Below are 23,397 nucleotides of genomic sequence, written 5' to 3' on the forward strand. Positions count from 1 at the left end.
ATAAAGAGTCAGAAACTCTGGTCCAAGGTGGTGCAAAACTTTTTTTGATGTGTGAATGTGTAACTCAAGGAAGTCAGTACCATAATTATGTTGCTTGGCTACGTAAGTCAAGTAATAGAATCAGCTACAATAAATTGTCAATGAAACAAAAATATAAGAATGCTTGGGGGGAAAAAGATAACAAGAGCAACATATCAAAAATAAATTTGTAACCGCGCTACTTGGAGCGCGTACATAAATAAAAATAATAACAAATGTTACCGCAGTTCGGGACAATTACGGTTACCATAAATAATAATAATAATAATAATAATAATTAATCGGAATAAGGAGGTACAAATATGACGCAATGGCGGAAAATTCATATAAACCAAATACAGGGAACACTTACAGGTCTAAAAATGACAACTAAGACAGGAAGTGGAACGTGCTGGGAAGCCCTACTGAGGTCCATGGAAACGTATGACGTTATGGGGGAGAAAAGACTTATAAGAAACACCCTCTAGCTCAACTATATTAAAAATGACAAAATTTTACAAATACAGTTCCATGACACGGAAACAAGACATACTTAAGTAACTTAACATACAATTTGATTTAACGAAGAAGGTGATGCTACATTAAAGGTATAGTTTAAACCGAAAGTATTTAATGGATAAAAGAATAGAAACTACGGCAATTGGAACCTAGGGTAAACTCGGACTCATCAAATAAAACTTTTAAGATGACATTAAACGAAGAAATAATGAAACTCAAAAGGAATTAAACTAAATGAAACGAAACCGGAAAACATTGAGAATAACATTGCAAAAACACTGAAATAACACTTACTTCGGAAAGGCAGGAGTTCCCGAGGGTAGCCCTCGAGCACGAACGCTCGCTAGGGCGGTCGGATGGAAAAGACGTATGTTGTGATTATTGGGATTTGATTATTTGGACTCGGAAGACGGCGATAAATTATGTATGTAAAGGATTTATTCAATTGTTTGTTTTGGTTTTCCTCAGTATGTGAATTTTGGGAATTGTTTAATTTGTTTGAAGTCGATATGATTTTAAAATTATTTGATTGTCATGGTAATTCTGGTGCATCCTGTACCACACGCGCGACATCGGCGTGGGAGATTTCCGGTTTCGTAAAGTTGCACAAATTTCGTAATTTTTCTAGAGGCTTCCTAAATGTTCTTTGTCAGCACTATTTTTTTCTGCTCTCCTATTGGAGAAAATAAAAGGAAATGTGATTGGTAGGTGAAGGAAAACATCGTACGCTCATTGGCCGTGGTAATATTTCATAATTTCCGGGGAGAAGCGTTGTCGCTGGAGCCTTGCTCTGCGAGGGCGTCTTTTCGGTTTGACCACTGAAGGGAACGGTCACCTTCCAAGGTACGGGTCTTCTGGGCCCCACCATCCGGTAAGCACTGATTAATATTTTTTAACTTTTCTGGTATTCAGTTTCAGATGTAGTGTTTCATTTAATTTATCTTGCCGGAGCGTACCCGTGTTTCCTTCTGCTTCCAAATGTTATCATTATGACTTAGCCGTTTCGGTAAGTCACCTCACTTTGTTAAGAGATAGTTCCCGTTTGTTGTTTTGTAAATTAAATGTTATACGCCTTTCGAAGTAATCCTTATCAGTAATATTTTTCTCGGGACTATCTCATTAATTCCGCTTCATCATGGAATATTCATCTTTAGGCCGGGTACCCTTTCTCAGAAGTGTTTTTGAGGGGGCTACCCACTGAAGATGCTCTGCTCCATGATTATACGTAAATTATTTTTCCTCCTTAGATGTATCTCTTCACTTTAGTATAACGTTACCTTCCTTTATTTATTTCGAACTGTTTTGGGTTTTTAAAGGTAACGCCACGACAGTGGAACGTCATGTGTGATGTTCCGGTGTAAAATAAATTTAATTACTAAATGCTACCCTCATGTAAATTGTAATGGTTGTTGAAACTACGCCGTCATTATTTTAATTGTATCTTGGTTATTGCTTTATATATGGAATCAAATCTAACTTGTTAAGTAAAGTTTAGGATTACATTGACTTCGCTTCTTCAGTGTTACCAATACCTTCCACCGCCTGGATATGGTTCCCAGCCGCTTCCCGGCCATCGCACCACATACTGCAACCTCTCCAAAGGGTAAGGTTACAATTAATAGGTTTAAAGAAGAGAAAATGTTTGCTACCGTAATGCTTTCACTAAAAGTACTGTACACTAGGCATGTCAACATGTACGAAACTAAATTTGCAAGCACATAAATCACAGGAAATAAACAAACAGTTTAACCAACATGACTATTAAGAAAGGATAACCGGGAAGCGGCTGGGAACCATATCCAGGCGGTGGAAGGTATTGGTAACACTGAAGAAGCGAAGTCAATGTAATCCTAAACTTTACTTAACAAGTTAGATTTGATTCCATATATAAAGCAATAACCAAGATACAATTAAAATAATGACGGCATAGTTTCAACAACCATTACAATTTACATGAGGGTAGCATTTAGTAATTAAATTTATTTTACACCGGAACATCACACATGACGTTCCACTGTCGTGGCGTTACCTTTAAAAACCCAAAACAGTTCGAAATAAATAAAGGAAGGTAACGTTATACTAAAGTGAAGAGATACATCTAAGGAGGAAAAATAATTTACGTATAATCATGGAGCAGAGCATCTTCAGTGGGTAGCCCCCTCAAAAACACTTCTGAGAAAGGGTACCCGGCCTAAAGATGAATATTCCATGATGAAGCGGAATTAATGAGATAGTCCCGAGAAAAATATTACTGATAAGGATTACTTCGAAAGGCGTATAACATTTAATTTACAAAACAACAAACGGGAACTATCTCTTAACAAAGTGAGGTGACTTACCGAAACGGCTAAGTCATAATGATAACATTTGGAAGCAGAAGGAAACACGGGTACGCTCCGGCAAGATAAATTAAATGAAACACTACATCTGAAACTGAATACCAGAAAAGTTAAAAAATATTAATCAGTGCTTACCGGATGGTGGGGCCCAGAAGACCCGTACCTTGGAAGGTGACCGTTCCCTTCAGTGGTCAAACCGAAAAGACGCCCTCGCAGAGCAAGGCTCCAGCGACAACGCTTCTCCCCGGAAATTATGAAATATTACCACGGCCAATGAGCGTACGATGTTTTCCTTCACCTACCAATCACATTTCCTTTTATTTTCTCCAATAGGAGAGCAGAAAAAAATAGTGCTGACAAAGAACATTTAGGAAGCCTCTAGAAAAATTACGAAATTTGTGCAACTTTACGAAACCGGAAATCTCCCACGCCGATGTCGCGCGTGTGGTACAGGATGCACCAGAATTACCATGACAATCAAATAATTTTAAAATCATATCGACTTCAAACAAATTAAACAATTCCCAAAATTCACATACTGAGGAAAACCAAAACAAACAATTGAATAAATCCTTTACATACATAATTTATCGCCGTCTTCCGAGTCCAAATAATCAAATCCCAATAATCACAACATACTCCCCCCCTTTAATTTGGAGCACAGCTCGCTTATTCAACATTCGATAGTCTATTACAGGCCGAAAACCACCCTGTGGTTTAGGGACTAGAAATATGGGAGAAGAGTACGCAGATTTAGAAGGACGTATTACACCATCAGCAAGCATTTGGTCGATGATAGCCTTAAGGGCTTTCATCTTAGGAGGCGACAACCGGTACGGAGGAGAACGAACAGGTACATTGTCAGTTACTTCAATTTTATATTCCAAAACATTGGTCACACCTAACTTGTCAGTGAACACATCAGGAAATTTATCGCAAAGATTCCTAAGCTGGTTGGCCTGATCATCAGGCAAATGATCAAAGTCGAAAGCTTTTGGTTCACTTGTGTCCTCAGACACAGCACTGACATGATAAGGAAGGATAGGAGAACGGTTACACAATGTAAAGATCCTCATAGAAAACTTAAACTGGAATTTATTATATTGAAGATCCAAAACCATACCAGTTTTGGCAATAAAATTTGCACCGAGAATGAAAGGACAAGATAAATCTTTCACCACTACCACGGGCATTTTCCATGTGAAATTACGTATTCTAATTTTGAGATTCAGACTTCCAATCAAATTCAAGGAATTAGAATTAGCCGTATGGCAGGTTAAAGACACAGGTGTTAAAGCAGGGAACTTACAAACAGATTTCACAGAGTTATACAATTTTTCACTCATCAAGGTGAGGCTACTTCCAGAATCAACTAAAGCACAAACTGGTTCATTGTTCACTTCTAGGCAAATGTAAGGTAATTTACATGGAGGAATAGCAGAAATACCACAAGATTTTGGAAAATTGACACTAGGGTCAGACTGAAGCTTATAATCGACTACAGGGTCAGGTAAATCATCAACTAATTGACAGCGATAACAGACGAAACATGAAGGTACACTATAAGTTTTGGCACCAGGATCGGCGGCTAGTCATCTGGGATTACTATTACCAGAACGCCCAGAGCCGGAAGAATTGCGAGGACACTGTCTTGAAAAGTGTCTATTTGACCCACAATATCTGCAAGAACTAGTGGAGAGAGAAACTCTATTCTCATTCGGAATTGAATTGCCTAAGGGCTCAATCTTAGGACAGTTCCTTTGGAAATTTTGAAGTTGACCACCCATGACAGGTTTTGAATTGCTAAGGGCCCAATCTTAGGACAATTCCGCTGGAAGTGATCCGTAGAACCACAACTATAACATGCACGTGAATTACGTGGCTTGGAAGAAGTAGAAACGGTACTAGTGACCTGAGAAGACATGCTCACAGGAGGAGGAGCTAAGGCGACTCGTAACTGGTCGGCATACCTAATGCCTTCAGCAGAAACAGTAATAGCTTCCAACTGAGCGAACGTAGCGGGTCGAGGTGACAGAGCAAGATACGACCGGTAATTTGGTGCAAGACCCTCAATAATGCTAGCAACCATTTGAGACTCAGAATAGTTTAGCATGAAGATCCGAGCATTGAACTTAATGTCCTGGATGTATTCCGACAATGTTTCATTCAAATACTGTACTCGAAAATAATGCCTTTGAACCAAAGAAGACAAAGCACGGGAAGGAATAAAAAACTCAAGCACATGTGCATGAAATTGGTCAACTGTCCACTTTTCTGAAATGGCTCTTATGACATGCTCAGAAAGAGCTCCAGATACATGTGGATATAAGACTTGGAAGAAATTGTCACGACTTAAGGAATACACTATACTCTGATCTTTAAATTCGACCAAAAAACGTAGAAACACTATGACTTCGTCAATCGAATTAACGGTGAACTTAGATACACCCTTAAATATAGCAGTTAATGGGTGAGGCAAGTTTGAAAAAATTTGAGAAGCAGCAGGAGTAGGTACCTGAACAGCACTGGATTGGTTACAAGAAGGCAATACAGTAGTAAAGAAATCTTGATTAGAATGCTCCTGGGATAGGGTAGGAGTACTAAAAGTGAGGTTAGGACTGAGGTTAGATTGCACAGAAACCGGCACAGATATTCGCATTTGCGACACATTTTCACACATCTGTGACACCCCAGAAGAATTTACTACAGGTGACGCTTGGACATGGGGATATCTTTGTACGATAGGAAGAGAAACAACTTGGGTCGCAACCGGAGGATGAGATAAAGACACAGTAGAATTAACAGTTCCCATAGGAACAGTTGACATAGCAACTTGCGTACAAGAAGCACCACTATCATTATTCATGGGCAGAGAAGCACTGGTAAATACAGCAGGAGAAGATTGCACGGGAGTATCATTAAAAGTGACCACTGCACTAACTGGTGAAGCAGTAGATACAGATACAGTGTCACTGTCACACGTTTCAGATTGGACGGGTACATTAACTATAGAACTTGAGCTAGGCAAAGAATTACCTTCCAGCAATCCAACAATTTTATCAAAAATATCACAAAACTGCAATAACAACGATTCGCACTCGCATCGCTCATCTTCAGATAAATTATGCGCCAACAGATCGCGAATCCTGTCCACGTAATGCTGCACTTGGCCTTTCGCACGTGTTAACTGTGCATCAGACGGTTTAGAAGAACAAAATGACATAATAATGGCTTTATATTCTACAATTTTATCTCTGACAATCGACAAAGATGCGCACACTTCATCTGTTGATAACCCTGGGACAAAAACAGGTTCATTTAGCGATTGTTTCAACAAGCTCGTGTCATCCTTAACCTTTCCTGTCGAATTCAACTTACGAATACGAAGTTCGTAAGCTAATTCCTCCTTCCTCAAATGGAACGGACCTGGGATAGCACGAGACATGTTGATAAAAAAGGAAACACTACGAGATAATACTTGAATTAAATTTTAGGTTATAACCACCGAATTACCGTCAACTTTGCTTCTTCAGCAACCACGCTCTGCTACCATACTGCAACCTCTCCAAAGGGTAAGGTTACAATTAATAGGTTTAAAGAAGAGAAAATGTTTGCTACCGTAATGCTTTCACTAAAAGTACTGTACACTAGGCATGTCAACATGTACGAAACTAAATTTGCAAGCACATAAATCACAGGAAATAAACAAACAGTTTAACCAACATGACTATTAAGAAAGGATAACCGGGAAGCGGCTGGGAACCATATCCAGGCGGTGGAAGGTATTGGTAACACTGAAGAAGCGAAGTCAATGTAATCCTAAACTTTACTTAACAAGTTAGATTTGATTCCATATATAAAGCAATAACCAAGATACAATTAAAATAATGACGGCATAGTTTCAACAACCATTACAATTTACATGAGGGTAGCATTTAGTAATTAAATTTATTTTACACCGGAACATCACACATGACGTTCCACTGTCGTGGCGTTACCTTTAAAAACCCAAAACAGTTCGAAATAAATAAAGGAAGGTAACGTTATACTAAAGTGAAGAGATACATCTAAGGAGGAAAAATAATTTACGTATAATCATGGAGCAGAGCATCTTCAGTGGGTAGCCCCCTCAAAAACACTTCTGAGAAAGGGTACCCGGCCTAAAGATGAATATTCCATGATGAAGCGGAATTAATGAGATAGTCCCGAGAAAAATATTACTGATAAGGATTACTTCGAAAGGCGTATAACATTTAATTTACAAAACAACAAACGGGAACTATCTCTTAACAAAGTGAGGTGACTTACCGAAACGGCTAAGTCATAATGATAACATTTGGAAGCAGAAGGAAACACGGGTACGCTCCGGCAAGATAAATTAAATGAAACACTACATCTGAAACTGAATACCAGAAAAGTTAAAAAATATTAATCAGTGCTTACCGGATGGTGGGGCCCAGAAGACCCGTACCTTGGAAGGTGACCGTTCCCTTCAGTGGTCAAACCGAAAAGACGCCCTCGCAGAGCAAGGCTCCAGCGACAACGCTTCTCCCCGGAAATTATGAAATATTACCACGGCCAATGAGCGTACGATGTTTTCCTTCACCTACCAATCACATTTCCTTTTATTTTCTCCAATAGGAGAGCAGAAAAAAATAGTGCTGACAAAGAACATTTAGGAAGCCTCTAGAAAAATTACGAAATTTGTGCAACTTTACGAAACCGGAAATCTCCCACGCCGATGTCGCGCGTGTGGTACAGGATGCACCAGAATTACCATGACAATCAAATAATTTTAAAATCATATCGACTTCAAACAAATTAAACAATTCCCAAAATTCACATACTGAGGAAAACCAAAACAAACAATTGAATAAATCCTTTACATACATAATTTATCGCCGTCTTCCGAGTCCAAATAATCAAATCCCAATAATCACAACAAAATTCCCAGAAGGAAAGCATAATTTAATTTCCTTTATTTAAATGGTGAAAAACATTCAAGCTCTTTAGGCTTTTTAAATCGTGAAATTACCAGCATTTTACCCCAGTGTGGCAGTGGGCTCATCAACTGGATTGCCACTCCTTTTCAAGATGCTGGCAGCTAGTGCACCATTGAGACACCACTGCAAGCCTCTTTATAAGACAATACAGCATACCTGCCAGCGCTTCCGATTTACCTGGAAACTTTCCGTTTTTTAACTCGTCTTCCTATTTTCCAATTTATTTTTACTTTTTCCTATTTTTGACCAATATAACCTCGAGTACGGTCACTCTTCCCCTAGGATAAATTATTGTGTGCTTGTGTAACTTACGCGACCTCGTTTTCAGGTGTATTTATTTGACAAGTGTACCGTCCGTCACCTTCCTGTATCATATTTCCCACTCACTACAGCATCGTGTGTGTTTTACAGCTGAGAATTCGGGACGGCAATCGTCCTACAAGCGAGAGAGGCTAGCGCGCGCTAGTGACTCCGTTAATTGGGACGAAAGATTGAGTTCCTTGTTTGCACACTGTTAGCATAGTTTCTTTGCGTAGTTTCATTTGAGTTGTAGTCCACGTGAATTTTCTTCCGGTTCTGTGCTTTTCTCCCTGTCGAAGTCATATGTTAATAATGTATGAGACATATTGATCTGTTTTGTATGTGGTAGTTTAGCGTATTTCAGTATATTTGTGTTTATTCTTAGTTCATAATTTGAATGTACTTCAGAGAGCTGTGTCAGTGACAGTTTCTAGTATTTTCTCTTCACATTGTGGCCACAAAACATAACAAACGTTATCTCAAAGTGTTGAGAGATACCTATAAAATTGAATTTCCTTTTGTGTTACAGTCTAATAACTATTATGCATTACTATTATACCCTACCGCACGTAAACTCTGGCTCAGGAATACTTCTGCGGAGGTTCGGACCTGCCTTCGGGCAGAATAACCCTTACCTATTACTATTATGCATTTTTTTCCATGTTTGTTACATTTTCTTGTAACCATTTTTATGTTTTATTAGTTCAAGATTTAAAATTTAATGGTCAGTTCGCCCTGTAACTGTAGGCCTTTTTCGTCAAGATCATGGCGCAATATACGCGATAAAATCCAAGAATGAAAAAATCTTCCTATTTTTGATATCTAAAAGTTGGCAGGTATGATACAGTGACAGTGCACCAGGGGAAGTATGTACCTCCACTAGTATAAATGACTACCTTATGTTGTTATATTAAAAATACTATAAAAACATAAATGAAGTACCTAATCAATCTACCTAACGAAAATATTAAAATGAAATTAACAATTAAATGATAGCATAAACCTATTACATAGGTTTTTTTCTGAGAAATAATTGCAATTATTACAGAATATAATTATTAAAATAAACCCATAAAACTATGATTGTGGATTTCTTTATAGTATAAAGAAACCAAAACTACCATAAAAATAAATAAAATAAGAATGAATGTAAATAAAAGGCATGAAGGCACATTATGCATAGTTCAGCAGCAAGATATTCCCTGTACTTCTAATTTTTTTACATGCCTCTCAAAAACTATCCTTTATACAACTCGTCTTAGTCTTCTTGCTTTCTTCTTTCTAGCGTTTTCCCGCTGGTGCAGGGCCTGTTGTTTTAATCTTGGCTCGCCATGTTGTGCAATTTTGGGCATCATGTGGTCTTAAGTTGAGAGTCTTCGTATCAGCGTTTACTGTGTCATGCGGCGTTGCTGTGGATGTCCACGTGGTCATTGCCCATTAATTTCAAAGGAGTGGGAGAAATTGGCAACTGTTCCAGGTGCAGCATAAAGTCCGTGAACATACCATTGGAGATGTTTTTCCTGTGCCTTCTCAGTGATGGGTGCAATGCCCATTTGCTGGCAAATGGTGTCATTTTTGAGATGATGCAGGAGTGTGATGCCCATCGACCAATGGAGCTTGTGCATTTCCATGTTATGTAATTGTCGCTCTGTAGCTTTGTCAGCTGGTCGACAGTCAACACTGTATAAAGCAACAGAACGTACTGCAGTGCGAATATTTTGGACTTCAGATGTGTGGCATCCTACTGTCCCAGAGTACGCCTGTGACTTCCCACCATCTCATCCATGCTGCCTTTATCCTACTTCACACTTCATCACTTATCCCACCCAACATTCTGTAGGCAAGATCCTAGATACCTGAAGTTTAAGGTCTCATTAAGGTTTCTCCATCATTTTGAATGGAGCCATAGCTTGGGATGGTTTCCAGGTATTTGGTCATCTTTTTGTTGAGTCTAAGACCGTATTGTGAGAGACAGCTGTTCCAGTCTTCAGCTTGATGCTGCTATCTTCTTGTGGTATTAGCAAGTGTGACATCTGCTTATAAGAGAGTCCAACGGACACTCCTTTGCAGGTCCCGTGTGATTGTGTCCATGATGAGGACAAAGAGAAATGGGGACAGTGCAGAGCCTTGGTGTACACCAACTTTCACTGGTAAGCTCTCCTAGATGCCGACAGCACTACGTACATGACTTGTGGTGTTTGTGTTGAGCATCTTGATCCAAAGCATTTCTGGTACACTATGTCATGAAGTGCATACCAGATCACATTACAGAGTATGATTCCTCAATGAAGAAGGTTTTTAAAAATATTGATTGCTGATTTCAGCACTGTAAGTGCTTAAGTGCTTGAGGAAGGTGGAAAGAATTGCAGATGCAGTAGCACCATGTCCTGGATAGGTGAGTGATTGACGTTTTGCAACTATTACCATTTCTTTCTGTGTTTCCACTCAAGCATATTTTGTCTGATTTTTACAATTCTTACAAGACTTTATGGGTGTCTGCTTTTCCCTGTGACCAGAAAGTACCATAGCCTTTTAGATATACAGTGCTCTTATTTTATGAGGAAACTTCGTATCATTCTGCCACTGACCAACTTCTGGTTCTCTCAGCTGCAACGTGGGAAGCCAGGTGCCAGAACATCCCAGCAGTTAATTTTTTTGAGAATTGTATGGGGATGTCTGTGCCAGCATTAACACATTGAGGTCTTGCTGACTTTCATACATTTTTAATCCTTACAAACTGGCCATTTTAAAATTAAATACCAGTTTTTAAATTAAGTAATTTCTATTTCACTATATTTGAGCTCATAATTTCTACTTCATATCTATCAAAACTGTATACAATTGATAGATCCTTACCATGGAAATGAAAATGAAAACCTACAACCTGTTTTCCAGTCTTTGACCGGATCAGGGATGGAATGAATGGACCAGATATATCTAAAGGCTTTTAGTACGATGGGGTCGCCACTCCCAAAGTGATATATATTAATGACTGATAAATGCTATGAAATGATAGTGGAGAGTGTTGCTGGAATGAAAGGTGACAGGGAAAACTGGAGTACCCAGACAAAAACCTGTCCTGCCTCTGCTTTGTCCAACACAAATCTCGCATGGAGTGACCAGGATTTGAACCACGGTATCCAGCGGTGAGAGGCCGACGCGCTGCCGTCTGAGCCACGGAGGCTCTGCCCTTACCATGGAAATAGTGTATTGAAATTAGTAAGTTATCTTTCTTTTTTCTTTTTATTTTTTTCTATTTGTTTTATGTCGCACCAACGCAGATAGGTCTTATGGCGACGATGGGACAGGAAAGGCCTAGGAATGGGAAGGGAGCGGCCATGGCCTTAATTAAGGTACAGCCCCAGCATTTGCCTGGTATGAAAATGGGAAACCACGGAAAACCATCTTCAGGGCTGCCGACAGTGTGGTTTGAACCCACTATCTCCCGGATGCGAGCACACAGCTATGCGCTCCTAACCGCACGGCCAACTCGCCCGGTGAGTTTTCATTGTTGTAGACAGTTCAGTGTAATTCAATTTCTATAAAACACTTTTCTGCCCTGCCAATACTTTACAGTTTATTATAATTAATTACCATACATGTTTCGTGAGCTCTCTCTTCTTCAGCGGTGCCAAAACATCAAACTAAGTCTTTGGACTTGATACATTTGTAAAAATACAGTTATCAACAGAACAGTTATATATCAAACTTGAAATCGTTAAAATATTTCTTTGTGTCACAACTGTTTACTTACTTACTATGTCATTTAGTAAAACTTTAAAATAGCATAATTTCAAATCATAAAATGAATAAAATCTATTAAATTAGTCTCTATATACTAAAATTTAAAATCTGCTTTGCTCTGGGAACTTCATTTATACCTAAAAAAGAAATAAAATGTTTCTTTATGTCTAAATTTACACTTACTATGTCATTTAGTAAACACTTTAAAATAGAATAATTTTCAATTTATAAAATAAATAAAACCTATTAAGTTAGTCACTATATGTTGAATTTAAAATACTTCCTGCTCTCTTAAGAGATGATGTCAAGATGTTGGAATGCTACTGAGAGTTTCGATGTTAGTGGGATGTGAAAAGCAAGACCTACTCCAATTGAGAAATTTGAGATGAAGCCCACAGCCCTTCCTTCTCAGGACTTGTGAGAATAGGAACACTCAATGCTAATCTGATCTCTTGTTTTGAAAGATTACAGAGAAATAATACAGCGCAAACGATCCTAGGCAGGACATCAACACAACTGGCTGCAATGAATTCTTGAAATTTCTCTGTTCCTTAAGTCTTTATTAATTTCTGAGACCTTTCACATAAATCTGAAATATCTCCTCTTAATTTCGTCCAACCATTCAAGCCATTTTAACTGTCAAATTCTTCAGTTTCAGCTGTTACCAAACTTAACCAAAAACTAAAACAACATAACACTAGTCTGAACGAAACAAACATGTCCTTGCTCCTTAGGTAACCGGCAGCATAGCGACAAGTAGCAGCTCACCTCATAAGGTCATTGGCAGCAAGCAAAGGAGCAAGGACATGTTTGTTTGGTTCAAACTAGTGTTATGTTGTTTTAATTTTGGTTAAGTTTAGTAATCGCTGAAACTGAAGAATTTTGCGGTTAAAATGGGTTGCATGGTCGGACGGGATTAAAAGGAGAAATTTCAGATTTATGTGAAAGGTCTCAGAAATATAGGAGTGTTAATAAGGACTTACGGAAAGGAGAAATTTCAAGAAGAGAGCAGAAAGTATTTTAAACTCAACATATAGTGACTAACTTAATAGGTTTTATTTATTTTATGAATTGAAAATTATTCTATTTTAAAGTGTTTACTAAATGACATAGTAAGTGTAAATTTAGACACAAAGAAACATTTTTTTAAAGGTGTAAATAAGGATTTAAGTTCCAAGAGCAGAGCAGATTTAAAATTTTAGTATATAGTGACTAATTTAATAGGTTTTATTCATTTTAAGATTTGAAATTATGTTATTTTAAAGTTTTACTAAATGACATAGTAAGTAAGTAAACAGTAGTTTTTTTTTTTTTGCTAGTTGCTTTACGTCGCACCGACACAGGTCTTATGGCGACGATGGAACAGGAAGGGGCTAGGAGTGAGAAGGAAGCGGCCGTGGCCTTAATTAAGGTACAGCCCCAGCATTTGCCTGGTGTGAAAATGGGAAACCACGGAAAACCATTTTCAGGGCTGCCGACAGTGGGGTTCGAACCTACTATCTTCCGAATACTGGATACTGGCCGCACTTAAACGACTGCAGCTATCGAGCTCGGTGTAAACAGTAGTGACACAAAGAAATATTTCAACGATTTCCAGTTTGATATATAATTGTTCTGTTGATAACTGTATTTGTACAAATGTATCAAGTCCAAAGATTTAGTTTGATGTTTTGGCACCACTGAAGAAGAGAGTAGTTAGCTCTCGAAACATGTATGGTAATTAATTATAATAAAATGTAAAGTGTTGACAAGGTGGAAAAGTGTTTTATAGAAATTGGATATAAGTCAATACGGACAAGATTGAACCAACATGATTAAAATAATCACGTTCAGTGTATATGCTGAAGTAATAAAATATGGCTGATATTGAATTTGATTGTTTGATAGGCTGTTCAGAATTGTTTGTACAGGAGATACTATGTAATAATTAGTACGTGAATATTATATGTGATCTGTTAGGTCTGTTCAGTTGGTATAAATGACTATTGTTCAGTCTATTTTTGCACGTGGCCGGCATTACATGCACACTGGTGTTGAATCGAAACAGCTCTGACACCATTAGGAAGGAAGATTATGATGTGTAGTGCTGTAGTTTTCTGCTGTCTATATATTTTTTGAGAACCATATCTTATACTGCAGTGCCGATCAACGCGCAAAGTACGTTTGTTTCGTAGTAATGATGACAGCCCATGCGGCCTTCAAACTCAGTGCGTTAATCAAGGCTGAGAAAGAAAGGACAGGATAGTCAAAGTACTGAAGAAACAAGGTTTGGATCAGAGGTACGTAATCTCATCCAACTGGTGGATGACAACCTCCAGCTCCAATAGGAAGGAGTTTACAGAATAGCTATGAATGGGCTACACTGGGAGACTGGCTGGTCCATAACTACAAGACAGAACATAAAGACACACACACATCTCCAACAGCTCTGTAAATCATCCATTCGGCAGACATCCATCCTGCTTAATGAAATCAAACTTTTAGCCTCTGTTGCTTTCACCACAGAAAAATCAGAGAGCCATGGAAATTGATGAACACCCAAATAACTTCAATCAGAATGAGGGAATATGGTTATCTACTGTCTGGAAACTAGCATTAAATGGACATTAAGAACCCCACACTACCCCCACATGACACACTTTCACTGTACAGTCCAACCTCTGTGTAGAAATATTCCTGCCTTTTTCTCAACTAATAAGGCAGCCTTGACAAAGCCTGTTGCATGATGACAAAATGTCGGCTACTCTCCAACCCAGGACATGGAGCAACAGCATCAGCTCTGATTGTAAACGTCTAAGAAGTAGGACTTTCAGAATTTCACAAACTTGTTGGGTATTATGCCTCTTCTTCTTATCAGCAATAGAACACTGGACTTGTATCTATTTAATTTTTAAGCTGATTAAGTACCCAGTGTGTTTATATAAGCCAGTATATTTCTCTTCTACGTCTATCAAAGAGGCCAAATACTGGGGAAAAAGTAATAGTTGTGGGATTTAATTGTTAATGTAACCTTGTCTCGTTAAAATGTTCTTTTGTTTATCCTTTTCATGCAATGAAAGAAAGATTTGGAGTTCAGTTAAGAATAACAAGCAATTTTGTTGCTGCTTTAGATTGGTCTGGTGAACATCCTCACAGCTATCGGTGTCATCCCTGATGGTGTTGTTGGCCACTCCATTGGTGATCTGCTGTGTGCCTACGTTGATGGCACCCTCTCTCTCAAGCAGACTATTCTCGTTGCTTATTACCGTGGCTTAGCCTGCAATGAGTCTACCATTCCCAGAGGATCATTGGCTATGATTGGTAAGTATCAGTACCATTGCAGCTGCATACAGCAGTTGGGTTAGGGTCACAGAATCTTATGTTAAGGGAACAGTCTGGATACATAAATGGATGTTTTGGTCATTTTGCTGAGATCATATGAATCTTGCACTATTCAGCAGAGAAAATATCTTCTTACTTTGGTCTGCTTTTCTGCTGAATTTCCAACTTCACATATTGAATTCCTCTATTCTCTGGAAATATTCTATTTAATTTAACAAAACATTTATGCTGTATGTATCACAGTTACATTAATAGTGTGCTTTTGTTCCTAAAATTATTTTAAGGGTTACTCTCAGTTTGAACTTGACAAAACATCTCTACCTTGCAATGTAAGTATTAAAAGTTCAATGAACAGATAAGCAAATAGAATCAAGTACTAGTTGTGTCTCTTATTGCTGACCTGCTTACAAGGAGTTCCAAACTGGCAGAAGTGCATGATTGCTGTCATCTTTACACTTTCTCTCCTTGCATTTGGTGTCAGTTGCCAGATGTCTTCCTTTCAGGAGTCATGAATTCATATAAACAATAGGTTTAAAAAGTCATAAAGTAGGGTAAACTAACTTAGTAAACATGAGATTTTTAACATTTACATTAGTTTATTATTTCTGTCAGATCATGATTTTGTATTCAAATTACACCATCCAAATCTAGCCCATTTTTATATTTCACTGTTATCTAAGGTTAACAAGCTATATGCTTTTCCAGGCACTCACAAAACTTCACAGCATCATTATGATTCTCTTTAATCCTACGCCCTTTTTCAAGAGTTATACCTTTTAATTAACTATGCTTCTGCTTCCAATTGTCTTTCTTCCAAAACTGAAAATGTATGTTTTTTGTCCTATGAAGTTTCCAGTTGTTAAAGGAATATGAATACCCCTGAATCCCCCCTGAGAAAAGCATTGGTTATATTGGGAACAATGGTAGCAGGGTACTCGGAATGAGGAGATAAAGGCTAATTTAGGAATGAACTCGATGAAGCTGTACACATAAACTGGCTTCGGCGGTGGGGTCATGTGAGGCGAATGGAGGAGGATAGGTTACCTAGGAGAATAATGGACTCTGTTATGGAGGGTAAGAAAAGTAGAGGGAGACCAAGACGACGATGGTTAAGACTCAGTTTCTAATGATTTAAAGATAAGAGGTATAGAACTAAATGAGGCCACGGAACTACTTGCAGATAGAGGCTTGTGGCGTTGTTTAGTAAATTCACAGAGGCTTGCAGACTGAACACCAAGAGGCATAACGGTCTATAATAATAATTTATGTATGTTATATTAGAAAACCTTTACATAGAATTTTCAGTCACTGGATATTTTCCACATAGTACAGATCTTTAAACCTGGAATTTGGTATTTAAGAACACCTTTGAAATAGGATATAATCTCTGTATATAAATTATTTTCAGAAAAATCAATACACAATGTATATCCACTAAATGCCTTTGCTGTCAAGACCTAGTGTTTACAGTGCACTATGTCTTCTGGTATGGGCTAGATCAAATTTATTACTTTCATTGACCTGTCTCAGTCCCATCCTTGACTATGATGATATGAAAGTGACTGAGGTATGAACGATACTAGTAATGCCATTCCTTATGCAGCCAGTCCCTGTTATAAATGCAGTGGAACCTCGAAATCTCGAATCACCTCAGGAGCTAAATTTTATTTCGAGTTATCAAAATTTCAAGATATAGAGAATACCGTTTCAGAGCATATCATCATCATCATTATCGTTGACCAACTCCAGTTTCCCAGGTGTGGTATACGAGCCCCTTCCATTGTGTTCCGTCCATGAACCATTCTTCGTTCACAATCCGCTCCCAATCCTGTCCTCCCTCCTCTACATCCTTCTTCACTAAGTCTGTCCATTTTTCTCTAGGTCTGCCCTCTGGTCTCTTTCCCCTTATTACTCGTTCATGTATAGCATGTATAGCACATAATTGAATCAAATGTATCTATGGGCTTATACTGAATACATTATTTTTAACAGCATTTAAAAATATACAAACATACTCTATTTTAGGGCATCACTTTAATTATAACCCTTATTAAAGTAAATTTTTAGCAGACATTAGTAAAACAAGAAACAAACCTCGATTAACACGTTTGGAAACAATCCGTTAGTCTCTTCTGTTTGTTAGTGTTTACCTTTCCTCCCTTCACTTTGAAACGTCTCATCAAAACTACGCAGCCGAGATTCGTAAATGGAGCTAGTCATCCACAACTTTGGTGGTTGCTTTTGTACGTGACCAGTAATTAATTCACAATGAATCAATAACAGTAAATTTCCACCTTTTTGATACTTATATTTGCATTAAGCAAATCAGTTAATCATTTACAGTGCATGTTTCATTCCATTTGCAAAATCTTCATCTGTTTTACAACGCTTAGGTGAAATTACAAAGTATTTATCTTCTTTAAGAACCTCTTAATGAGTAGGCCTACCTTGTTTCACTTAAAATCTATGTGAATTTAAAAATTAAAATAATTAAAATCATTGTGGATGGTTCAATGGGGTGGTGAAATGGGAAGGAAAATGGATTTACTTATTTTAGCATATTTTAAAACAATATCTCTTCATTTGAACAGATATTAAAAAATGTTTATGTTTCCAGCACTTTTTGCATTATGATGTATGATATTCTACCAGTCTACGAATAAAAAGTTTTTGAAAATAATTTTCCTTTGTCACTGTTCTATTTTTTACAAGTATGTTCTCTTCATTTGCTCTTTCCAAGGAGAAAGTTGTTTATTTCAATTTCATAAAAGTGTCTCTTGAATTCAATTAATTCAGGATCCCTGAAGCTGATTGCTGCCGTACTATTATTAAAAGAGCTTCCCCGAAATCTTGTTGACAAATCTACTGTGACCTTGGAGGAGCGACGATTGATGCAGCCTTCCATCTTGTGAAGTAATTCCGTCTTGTGATTCCTTGCAAAATTAATTCACACCTGAGAAACAGCGAGGCTTCACTGATTTTTCGATCATTAGAAGTTTTAGTTTTTGGTTCCCATCATATTAGCTCCCAGCATCACCGTAACCCTTTCTGTACATGCTAACTGTTCCTCACAAATGCCGTATTGCACAATGAATGTTGGACAAAATTGAGTTACAGAGTATTTTTTGCTTCAAGGGAGGACATGTTTGCTTAGAGAAATACAAACCAAATTTTGAGTAATAGAGAAATAACTACACGTGAAAAAATAGGAAAAAACGGCCGGGAAATTTAAGTTACTCCCAGATAGTGAAAATTCGAGAATGGAGGTTCGAGATATCGAGGTTAGACTGTATTGTGAAAACATCACTCATAGGGTTGGTTGGTACATGCATTTTAGTTGCCTTAGCAGACTGATATGTAAAAGCATCATCTGACTTAGTGAGAAAAGCAACAGAAAATTACCTAACTCCTCATTTCCATAGTAGACCTCTTTAGTGACACCTAGACCATCTATGACATGGCAAAGCTGTTGAGTGTTAAACCAGCCTGTGGGCTGAATACCCAAGCTCATCAGTCCTTTCAAATGCATTGTATTTCTCCAGCTTCTCTTTATACTTTTTTCTTTCCACGTCAAGAATGATAGTCTCTCATTAATATCCCCCACAATGAGTATGGACACCAAAACCCCTTCTGGTAAAAGTGGGAAAGAATAGGTTGGGAAGTACTGGGATTCATAAATAGAAAAACCATTTATCTTTGAAGACAGCTGTTAGTGAATTTTATCTCTATCCATATTGTGTTGTCATGTTCACCCAAGTCTCTTCATTCTGTCGTTCCTTCTACCCACACCAGCCTGCAATGACGTTTTATGTTATGAGTATGTTTGTATACTCATGACTAACTTCCTGCCTTTGAGGTATATTTACAGTAGAATGATGAACTTTTATTCATATTTTTCCACAGGAAAAGATTCTCTGGGAGTTCTGGAGAAGAATTTGGGGAAGTTAGAGATTGTCAGCACCAACAGCTCCAGTAATTATATCATTGCTGGTTCTCCTGAAGATATTGATGAATTTTCAAAGAAACTTCGATCAGCTGGCAAATATGTGAGAGTACTAAACTGTGGTGGAATAGCCTGCCATAGCAAAAATCTTGCTCCAGCCAAGTCATTGCTCCTAAACTATCTCCAGAAGGTATGTTCAATTGTGCTCATAATCCTTCATTGTTACTACATTAATTATTATGGTCCTCTGTCAAGAACAGCCACTGCTGGCTTTTGCCCTCATTTTTACACAAACCTCTGCCAATAGCTCTGCGTGCCATGAGCTCAAAGATAATTCCTCTCACATGGCCACTAAGCCTCCCTGGTGACCATCATTGTTAAGGCATTAAGTCTATATGGTCCAACACTGTAGTTAGCCAGTTTGAGTCCTATTAGTGGGGGCGAAAAAAAAGTCACCATCATAATCTTGGCCTGCAGGATAGAAGAGGTGGTGGTATACAATTTCTAATCACTAGATTGTGTGCCAAAAGCCTGGATTCAATTCCAAACCTCTCCATATGTTCATATGAAGTGAGGGTATATGATTCTATCGATACTGATTTACCGATGGTATGGGGATGTTAAACCTTGAACAGACTCCTTGGTATTATGTGACAGAAGCGGACTGTGTGACGACACCGGGTTTTACCCTCTCCCTACTACATCATCACCACCACCATCATCTTCATCATCGTCATCATCTGACCCAGATGTGCAGGTCACCCATGGGCATCGAATAGAAAGACCTGCAAGGCGAACATGTCCTCAACACTCCCAACACTAAAAGCCATATGCTAAATAAAGAATAACCATGCCACTTGTAAGATGGTAGTAAATGGATGTACAGTATAACCTCGATTTTGCATGACCTGGATTTAGCGTAAACCCACATTTAACGGAAGAAATTTCAAGTCCCAAAAATTATTCCATAAGAGTAATGCAATTTTACATTCGATTTAACGTAATTCATATTACAGCAGAACTCGCTTTTAGCGTAAGGAAATGTTAAAAATCTTAAGTATTTATTTCTGTTAGTTATGGTTATGGGACATTAAGAACCTATGAAGAAAGATGCCATAAGCTTGCTATGGATGGTTCAAGGCAGAAGAGGGATTTAGAGCGCAGGCGCTTAGCACTAAAGCGAGGTGTCAGGCTCGCACACACATTCGACTGCGACCACTGTAGTATGGTAGAAGAGAACCCCGTTGTAATGGCATTGTTGTTACACCCTTCAGAAATTCCTTCGGTTACACTGAGAACCCTTTCACTGATTCATCCATTATTACGAACAAATTTGGGCGCGTTAGTTTTTCTGTTATCAGTATTCATACACTTGACTTCAGTGTTTATATTGAATGCGATCAATCATCTTCTGTATCGATTCTTTGCTACATGCGTGAGCGAGCTCACCCTGACATTCATATGTGCTGCCGACTTCGATTAATAATACCCCACAATTCCAACTGTTTGTAAACAAATATTGGCAGAATGTTTTTGCAATAAGCGCGCAAATAAGTGCATTGACAACAGTTGTGAACTTCTTATAAGCAACCGATTGCTTAATTTTAATACTAGGTACTGAAATAAAATAAGAACGTGATGCTTTTTCTCAGGATACAGCAGTGTTCACAACGGTTTTCAGAGGTTAGCTTATATACTCTTACGTCTGGTTAAATTTCAGTTCCCATGTAAATTTATACTGAAAAGGTTATTATTACTATACAAGGCGCTTGAAGTATGTTTTCCTAATATGTGCTTGGTAAACCTAGGTTGGGAGATGCTATATGAAGTAAGAAAGTGGAAAAGTTTGCCACAGAAGCCCATGGAGTGATGCTATTTCCTTATTTTTAAGAATAAAACTACTTGCATGTTCATAGACTGTCAGAATTAGAAAATACGGTATTAATGAGTAAGTCGCTGTATGGAAAAACATGTGAAAAGTTTTAAACAAACCGATTGCTGATCCATACTGATTTTAATGTGTTTTTGTGTGAGTGTTGTATATTTTCCGGCTTCTATGGAAAATCTTATATAACTTCATAAGAACAACCTTAAATCAAAACAGTTTTGTATTCACCGACAAAATCAGTCATCAAAAGGAAGGGTTAACAATGATCTCACCAATATCAGGAATAATAGCAAACGTATTCCTAAATACGTTGAAAGCAATTTCTTAACCAGCTAAGAAATGAAGAGGGAGACCAAGGTGATAAGTTTTAAGAGGTATGGAACTAAAAGAGGCTACAGAGCCTGAGTCAAGGGGTCTGCTCATCTGACAGATGAATTACCATCAACCATGTCATATGCCCTCACTCCATATGAACACTGCAGAGAGGTTTGGAATTGAATTCAGACTTTTGGCACGCAGTCTAGTGATTAGAAATTATATTCCACCCCCTCTCCTACACTGCTGGCCAACATTCTGATGATGAAATTTTTTTGACCAATGGAACTCGAACTAGCTAACCACGGTGCCAGACCGTATAGACTTGGCGCCTTAACGATCATGTCCACCAGGTGGATTTTAATCACTACCAATAATGAAAAAATACAGTTGGGAAATAATAAGGAACATTTGCAGACTTATTAATTCCATTGTTATATTCAATTTAAATCAGATCCAAGCAGTTATAATGAATAACAGTTCCAATAACTTCAGAACAAAATTTATACCAGTAGAAGCAAGTTTTCTGTAACTTTTGATCAGTAGGAAGCTAGTTTTGGAAAAACTCACAAACTTTTACAGCTTATTACAACAGAAAAAATCTAGTTTTGCGAAGACAAGTTGCACTATCAAATAGAAAGCCTACCAATAATATTTTTTACAAAGCACAAGTTTTGCAAAAACATTCTTCAATTAAGAAGACAACTTCCATGGGGTGGTCCTCCTTCCAGCCCTTACAGAGAGAGAACATAAATTTGTGCAGGCTGAGGATTGGTTATGGATGATCTATGCACTCATACCTTCTAAAGATGGAAGGCCTCCAGTGTGTTCTTATGGTGCCGAATTCACTGTGGCCCACATCCTTACAGTGTGTGCCAATTCCTATAGCCTAAGATGGAACCTTGGCGTGCAGGAAACACTCAGACTCATACTGACCGATGTCAGGAATATTGCTGATGTCATTTGCATTATTTGTGAGAGTAGAATTCCTCATATATATACTATACGCAAACTTTTTCTTGAGCCCAATTTTTACTGGGTGAGGGGTAAGGAGGGAGCACTGATGGTTCCGGTTATACTGCCAACTGGATGGAAATGAAATCTGAATTGAATCGATAATATGATCGATCAGTATGAATTTTCTAAACATTTATTATCTAACGCCAACAACTCTGTCACACATACATTATTTAAGATTATATAACATTTCTCAATGCAAATCTTGTTCCTAGCACGAATTATATAGTTTGGCTTTGCTGGGTAAACAACATCAGTACTAGTTCGTAAAGTGTACGCCAGATGTCGCACAGCGATGCATAGTTTGTGTTTCAAAGGTTGCCAATATGGATGTCGAAGATAACCGAGGTCTACCAATTCAGCACTAGGGAGCTCAGGGCTCAAGAAAAGGTTCGTGTATAGTATATACATTTCAAGTGTTCTTTTACTCAGGAAACTTGCATTCTTTTTTGATGTGGTAGTGTCTATTTTGGCCTTTTAAAATCATATACTGTATATACCGTATTATATATTTCCTTCATTTTCAAAGTTCATTCATTGAGTATATAATTAATTCATCTTTCCTTTTATTTTTGTTTATATTTCATTTTTTCAGGGAGGATTGTTGCAAAGTTGTACTTCTTCTTAAAATAGCAGCCAACACCAGTTTTTTTTTTCCCACCAGGTAGCAGTATCCACTGTGTGGGTTTACTGTCTCCCTTTCATTCCATCGTGGAGTATCTGGGGGGGTGGGGTAAATTTATTGTCTTTATGTCTTTCTCTAATGTATCAGCCCATTGTTGCTTAGGTTTCTTTCTGATGACTTCCATTGTGTGACCTGTATTTCTGCTTGTGCTCACAGTTCACATCCAGACCATAGAAGTCGACTTTTGCAGTTCTATCTGTAAGGTGCAAAACTGTGTGGTCATCAGCTCTTATTGATTAGGAAGATAATGAAGATGACTATAAAAACTAACCCATCAATAGAGGCATGATTTTTTTGCATTAATG

The 23,397-nt window shown here is 38.0% G+C and overlaps 1 protein-coding gene across 1 annotated transcript in view; it reads left to right on the plus strand.

Annotated features, from left to right (window-relative positions):
* LOC136883498 (fatty acid synthase) overlaps nt 1-23,397 on the plus strand; it is a 703,772-nt gene that overhangs the window by 237,112 nt on the left and 443,263 nt on the right. The window contains exons 11-12 of the mRNA XM_067155848.2: nt 15,034-15,223; nt 19,148-19,377. Of these exons, the coding sequence (XP_067011949.2) occupies nt 15,034-15,223; nt 19,148-19,377 (420 nt within the window). The remainder of the gene's footprint in view (nt 1-15,033; nt 15,224-19,147; nt 19,378-23,397) is intronic.

Source organism: Anabrus simplex, chromosome 11 (genome assembly GCF_040414725.1).
Source record: "Anabrus simplex isolate iqAnaSimp1 chromosome 11, ASM4041472v1, whole genome shotgun sequence".
NCBI lineage: Eukaryota > Metazoa > Arthropoda > Insecta > Orthoptera > Tettigoniidae > Anabrus > Anabrus simplex.